General features: G+C 39.5%; 1 protein-coding gene across 1 annotated transcript in view; it reads right to left on the reverse strand.

The window, feature by feature from the left end:
• Positions 1 to 2807: 2807 nt before the first annotated feature.
• The window catches only part of LOC104463224 (solute carrier organic anion transporter family member 1C1-like), a gene marked incomplete at both ends in the record, with an annotated part of 7870 nt that continues 3518 nt past the window's right edge, over positions 2808 to 7159 (reverse strand). The window contains 3 exons of the mRNA XM_010075456.1: positions 2808 to 3016; positions 3929 to 4046; positions 5934 to 5998. Of these exons, the coding sequence (XP_010073758.1) occupies positions 2808 to 3016; positions 3929 to 4046; positions 5934 to 5998 (392 nt within the window). The remainder of the gene's footprint in view (positions 3017 to 3928; positions 4047 to 5933; positions 5999 to 7159) is intronic.

Raw genomic sequence — 7159 nt, forward strand, 5'->3', positions numbered from 1 at the left:
CTTTTTTTCCTCACCCTGTTTGCTGAGAAACCTCACCTATCCAGGCAAAAAACAAAAAAACCACACAAAGAAAACCAAGCCCTCCTCTCCTCAAACTGCTGCAGCAACTTCCAGTTTTGTGAATTGTAAACTCTTCCTCTCTGGATTTAGAGGCATTGCTCTTAATGCTCCAAACTTCAGTACGTAAAGGGAGGCACCTGAATAAAAGAAGCCTGCCTTTCCAAAGAGTTAAGTGAAGGAAGATACGGGTGTATTTATGGCAGTGGATAAAAGAGTAGATTAAGGCATTTAATTTTACTTAGTGTGTAAAAATTGTGGCTGCAGTGACAGATTATTGCTGAAACACATCCATGAACACCTTTCCACTGAGTAATATTTCTCCCCTCAAAAGCAACAATAAAAAAAGTATCTAAGCTTTCCTCCCAGAACTCTAAAGATGCTCAAAGGTATCTCTCTAGTCTTCTTCCAATCTCTCCTGGACATGCTTAGCAGCACTCATCATTATATCTTCCCGATTTCCTGCCTGACAGTACGTCTCTAGTCCTACCTCAAAGGCGTCTTGCACTAGAGATTGTAATTTTGTGCATGTGTGTGCATGCATATGCGTGTGTGTGCACAGTACTTCTTACTCAGCAAGGGCTCTAGGGACACAACAGTAGCGTGAACATTAATTACAGAGTTCCACTATGAGATAAAATAATTTGTCCTGTTTGCTCTACTTCCTCAATAGATCCATGACCGACAGCTGCAGCTTTGTAATGATGGTGGGAAGACCACAATGTTTTCAAGGCTGGCAACAAATCAAAGTGGTGCTCTCTCTCTCTCTATTTTCCTCTTCCAAGTGCTGAGCTGCTGTGGCACCCAAAGGCAGCTTGGCTTTGCTGCCTCTGGCTGGAAACATTTTTTCCATGAGATTTTTTTTTCCACAAGAAAGGGGAAAAACCCCTCAAAAAGCAGGTTATGACCTTGTGCCAGCCTTCCTCTCTGTATCCAGAGAGATCTGTTTATTGACTCTTCCTTGAGCTCACGAGCCTGGAGTAACAGCTTTTCAGATCTGCTGCAGGCCATAACACCTTTTTCTGGCATTGTTGATTCCTTGTGCATAATTCTCATAATCTGTCATCTGGAGTTCGCTCTTGTTTTCAGTTAAAACTCCTGTATTTAGTCACATTTTTCAGTTAATACTTCTGTATTTAGTCACATTTATGGATTTTAGATTAAAAATATCTCACCCAAACCCTTGGCTCTAAAGTCATCATAGGAAACTATATGAGCACCAAGATGTGTTAATAAAATATCATCTGGACAAAGCAGATGAAAGACAAGCAGAAATAGACCGTTGCAATTACTTCCCCTGCCAAAACTCACTCCTGAGTTCAGTAGTTAGATAAGGTGGTTCATTCCTTCAGGTCCCACAGGTCATTCCTATGGTGATATCAGGATATATCAAAACATTTTCAAATGCAATTGTAAGACAAGACCAAGCAAAGAGTCATATCAGTTTTGCTAGATGGAGAATCTCTGCTTCCAGTAAATATCACTTCATTTGGGAAAAAACCTCCCAGTCTTTTCCCTTCAGCTGCTGCAATCACTACTAAGTGACTGTCATGACAGACAACACTTATTTCAAAACAACTCAGCATTTTGCTCTAACATGTCTATTAACCATATCCCACTGAGTCTTGAGCATCAATTTTAAAGTGTCAACCAGAGAATTCAGTCACTGTTGTGAAATGGTAAGCAAGTACGCATCTTTTTATTTAAACTAACAACAGTTGTCAAGCTCCAAGTGATGCACATATGATGAACACAAACCAACAGATACACAAAAGCAACTTTGAATATATGAGCTAAAGGCTTGAGCTGAGAAAGTTTTAAGGTGCATGAAAACGCAGGTGAGTGTTTTGCCTGCCTGACGATGAACTCCTCCCGGACCAATAAAGACTGAACACGGCAAAGACAGAATATTTGCAGCAGTCAAAGGGGTAATGTTATTGTTTGAGTGTCCTCTGCTGGACAGTACGCGGCATAGCTATAAAGCCAACAGCGTATATTGGATGGATTTTGCTTAGAAAACATCACTGCAAAATTCAGAATATTTATGTTTCATAGTCACCTAACTAAAAAAATCAGGTTTTAATAAAATACTACAACTCTGAGATTTTTAAAAACAGTTATTTCCTTTATGGTAACCTATTTGTAGTTTTAAGTTGGCATAAAATTTTCAGCAGAGCTAAGATAAAATGCTTCTTGGAAAAATACTGCTTTTGTCAATTTTGCGATGGAAAATTGTTGCAAAGACTCGTTTAGATAAGGTGGAAATGTTTCACTTAAAGATTTTGGTTTTACTGTGGAGTTTGATTGAATTTGATGAAATCAGAAACTGCTGTTAGTCTTGAGCTTGTCATTCCTGCGGCAGTGGATCCTACTGCATGGATCTGCGTACAGGATCAGCATCACATTTTGTGGGCCTTTGGCGTGTGGCTACTCTATCAGCAGTCGTCTTTGACCCCTTTAAAAGTTGCAGGCTGGCTCTATTGGAAATGCCAAAGCAGGTTTTCCTTTATCTATTGAGAATTTGGTTCAATTCATGTAACTTGTTCTGTCTGTTATTGGTAACCAGGTACATGTAAGACATTTTAATACTTTTACGTTAGTTTTTCTTGTTGATAACAGGTTTACTATTAGTTTTACTTTATGAACAGTGTTATTATTTATTATTTATTTGTTCATAATATTGTGAAAGTTGTTTCTGAAAGAAGCTGTCCAGACTTGTGTGACACTGGTCTAAATGGCTGTCTAAATACGCGATTCATTCTCTGCATCAGAAAAACCTGGCAAACGTTCTTTGATCTTGCAGTTATCTTCTTTATTCATAGGAACATCTTCTCTTCCTCCATTCTCAATAGGCTTGGAGTTCTTATTTTGAAAGTGCTTCTTTACCAATATATAAAAAAAGATTGCAATCAAGTAGGAAGGAGCTCTTAACACCGCTGGTAAACCAAGGTAGACATACCTGGGGGGTGGAGCATAGAAGAAAGTGCCAAGCACTGAAGTTTTCAAAAACACTGAAGAAAATCTCTTTAATGGCTTTTAAGGATCACATATATATGAAAAAGGCTTAGGGAAAAAATATTAAAACTCATTATTTGTGAATGGTACCACAAAATGGACATTTTTTTTGCTTGCAAAAACTTCTGTTAAAGAATTGATAATATTCTTTTTGCTTATGAAGATAGTTGCAAAGTGAAACTTCCATAATCTTCCCTTTGTTTCTGAAGATTTTGGTATCACTGTAAGGCCTTAGCCTTTTTAGGGCTAGAAGTATATTGAGATTGCCAGAATGGGCTATTGTATGAAAAAAAAAAAAAAATAAAACCACCACCAAACAACACCAAAACAAGGTTTGAGCGAAACTGAGAAATATCTCTGGAATACTCCTCCTGGAGACTGACAGTGCTTGTTTTTAGCGAATACCTTCAGCTGCTCAGTATGATTTTCTTTCATTTATTTTTCCCTCAAGTGTGCCCAATGCACAAAGTTAACATTCTTGCCAGTATGAACAAACTACCTGCAAATAAGGTAAATTCGGGTAACTTGCCTCTTGATGGTAAAACATACAATCCTACGTCTTTTAAATTAACTCAAATGATATTAAAAATACATAATTCATTCTAGAAATCTCCGCCATTGATATTAAATGATTTTTTGCACAACACAAAAACTGACTAAAAAACTAAGAGTTTAAGATTTGATCTTAAGATTTCTCAATTTCAGGATTTCTTGCCTGACCTAAATGTGAGTCCAGAGTTAGTATCTGAACATAATTTTTGATCAGTGACCTCACACACTACAGTGTAACAGAACAAAGCATGTCTATCTGTAGAGAGGAAATGCATGAGGCTTTTTGTTTCCTAATTTGCCTTACCTGTATGCATCAGAGTCATATAACCTGCAAGCCCCTCGCTGCCCACACCTTGTGCTTCCCCATTTCAAGCATGTCCTGTCAATTAGTGCACCGAAATAAACTGGTGCTGGAATCCCAGCTGCAAGGAAACAAGCAAAAATGTCACAAGAGATGACAGGAAAAAACACCTATTTAGAAATCGGCTGTATATTTTCATAGGGGCAAGTTTCAAGGTGCAATAGTGGCAATAGGTGGATTGGACTGTGGGGAGTTTTTCCTTTCCTTTATCAGAGTAACTGTAAGATGGGACACAGTCTCTGTGCCATGGGGATCATCTGTCCCCAGCAAATGGTGTCTTGATGGCTTTGACCAGGCTTGTAGTCATGCATATTGGTTTCTCCAGCACAGCTCTGAGAGCTGCCACTGGCTTCCAGTGTGTGCTAAGCTCCTGCAGGGGGGAGCAGGACTGGTTGTGCATTTGGAGCACTGAACTGATGCATAGTTCCCTTTTCTACGCATAACCTAAATTATCCACACTGGCTGATGGTCCCTTCTGCCTGAATGAGGGTGAAGCGACTGAAGTTCTTAGTGAGACTTGGCCGGTAAAGCTCATGCTTTACTACAAAACATGGCAGACACGGGACAAAATCCTAGCCTTGCTGAAGTAAAGATGAGTATTAACTTCAGAGGAATCCAGGTTTCAGCATGTACAGGACCATGTTTCACATTAGCTTTGTTCCTAGAGGAGCATCCTGCATCCTTGTATAGGAAATAATTTATTTTGTAAAAACAGGTACACTCTCAGCCTTTTCTACCGTAGGGCTCTCGTGAGAGGGTGAACTCAGAAACCAATCTATGAAGGTTTGTGTATTACGATAATCAGTGCTATAGTCACAGTATGACGGGACAAATGCCCATTTTGGAAGTTCCTTAGAGAAGGAAGCTGGGAGTACATCAGATTTGATCTCAGAGTCGCTGAAGAGAAATGTCAGCTTTTTTCAAACAGTGACAGTGGCTCTACCCCTTCTTTCAATGGAAGGAGCAGGTTGGTTCAATGTGCAGAAGACTGTAGAAAGGGGGCAGTTCTTTTCTCATAATGCTTTGTTTTATTTCCTATGGCCAAAATTCCTCCAAGAATCTGAAGGGCATTGCTTCTTCTGAGAGCTGGGGGAGAAATTCTGCCCCTCTGTTGTGCGATGAGAAAAGCAGAACAGGACAAAGTGTGGATACACCTTCCTGTCTCAAAATGTCCCATTGCAATCCTGAGTAGAGACTACACCCCTAACCTGTCTCTGATTGTAAGCATTTGTAAGTGGCTGTTGATTTTTTAGGCTTCATAGCAAACCCATGTGCCTTGTCTCTTTACGCACATTTCTCTACATTTCTGAAATGCAGATATTCCTATCCCACTGACAAAGAGAACAAAAGGAACTGGAGAGATGTTTTCTTGCCTGCCTGGGCATCTTCATCAACCATCTCATTAGCAACTCTCAAATTAAAAAGGAAAAAAAAGAGCACTGCAGTATGCTTAAAGGGAATTGAAATCTAAGCCATCATCTACCAGGAAAGGGAAGTTTTAACATGGAGAAAACACTCTGCTATGAGCAGAGTTGTATTAGTGTTGAATGAAGTCCTACTAGAGCACGTCTTTTTGATCTTACTTGCAGCATTGTGTCTGAGTGAGCTATTGGTTGAGTCACAAGTTTGAAACCTTGTAAAGTTGTTTAGAAATTGAAGGTAATACTTTGATTTTGCTTAGAAACTCTTCCCATTTTTGGAACACCAGGCTCCAAACTTCAGCACCATTTAATCAGCAGGTCAAAGATTTTCAGAATTGTGTTAGCTGGTTTCCCGATGAACTCTTGAATGAATATTGGGCCTTCAGGAAAAAAAAAAAAAGGCTCTTCAGGAACAGCCCAGGAGCTCACAGCTGTTTCAAGGATACATCTGGTGTACAAATGGTGGTTGCACTGGTGTCATTTAAAGCCATACAAACAAGAATCTCAGTCAGAATGATTTGTCTTACCCAGCATCCTTACAATGAGTGTGTATAGACCAACTGCAAGAGATTTCAACTCTGGCTGAACACATCTGAAAGAAAGAGGGATAAGTATGAAGTGTTTGCCTATCTAGTGCTTAGACATGCCTTTTAAACTGCCATTAATTATCCTGAATTTAATACTCTTAGTGACAGAAAACCAAGCTTTGGAAGGAGAGTGCTTCCTACATTTGCTGAAAATACGTTAAGTGGTATGAAAAAGGTGAATTAATCTATTGTTTTCCATCACATAGCTCCTGGGAAGTCCATTCCCTAAGCATAATTAAAGAAGTGAAACTTTAAAGTTGTAATCAGAGTTTATCCTAGCCTTATTGAAATGTGCTCTCCAACTGCCTTAACTCCCTGGCATGCATTTTCCTCACTTGACGCAAAACATCATATTGCCCTAAGGCAAAAATGTTGCAAGTAGCTGCATTAGTGTGGCATCTTTCTATTCTCAAATGGCATTCCTCTGTACAATGTCACATCTTGAACTACAAAAGCTGTCTGGCAATATGCCCATCTGTTTCACGGGGAACCACACTCTAAGCATCAGAAATGGGCACTGATCTTGAATGCATTATATATCCAGACACTGCCATCTCCTTACAAAATATTAACTTGGTCAACACTCAGAAAGATGTCTCTCAGAGATGAGGGAGGGAGGGGAGTTCACGTTCTGTTTTCCACGCTCATTTATAGTGACATAATGTCCTTAGGACTACTACTAAATTTGTCACTAATGCCTTTTTCTACAGGGTGAGCTTTCTCTTCAGGTTACTGAGATGTATGTGCTAATTTGTAAATGTGGTTCCAAATCACATGTGGTACAGCTACACCTGTGTACCTTGACAGACAGGAGCACAGGAGCCTCAGGCTGAGTCCTCAGATGTCCTGAATTTTGAGACATCTGAAAAGCACAATCTGTTAGGGCAACACCACATCCAAAAAATCCTGACAAATGCATGACATTTTCAAAATCCATACAGCCAGAATATCCAAGCAGAGAAAGAGGACTTGTTCTGGAAAACCTGGGCATATGACAGGTATGAGAGAAACCATTTTCAGTAGTTGGAAGGAACACACTAGAACCAACTTACAGACAGCAGCAAAGTCAGGTTTGATGCTAACAGCTACAAAGAAATGGGAAATGAAAAAACTCATTGAAGAAAGCATGTTATACTGCAAGAGAGATTTTTTTCCTAAGGGAAAGA

This window comes from Pterocles gutturalis, unplaced genomic scaffold, assembly GCF_000699245.1.
Source record: "Pterocles gutturalis isolate BGI_N339 unplaced genomic scaffold, ASM69924v1 scaffold25567, whole genome shotgun sequence".
Lineage (NCBI taxonomy): Eukaryota > Metazoa > Chordata > Aves > Pterocliformes > Pteroclidae > Pterocles > Pterocles gutturalis.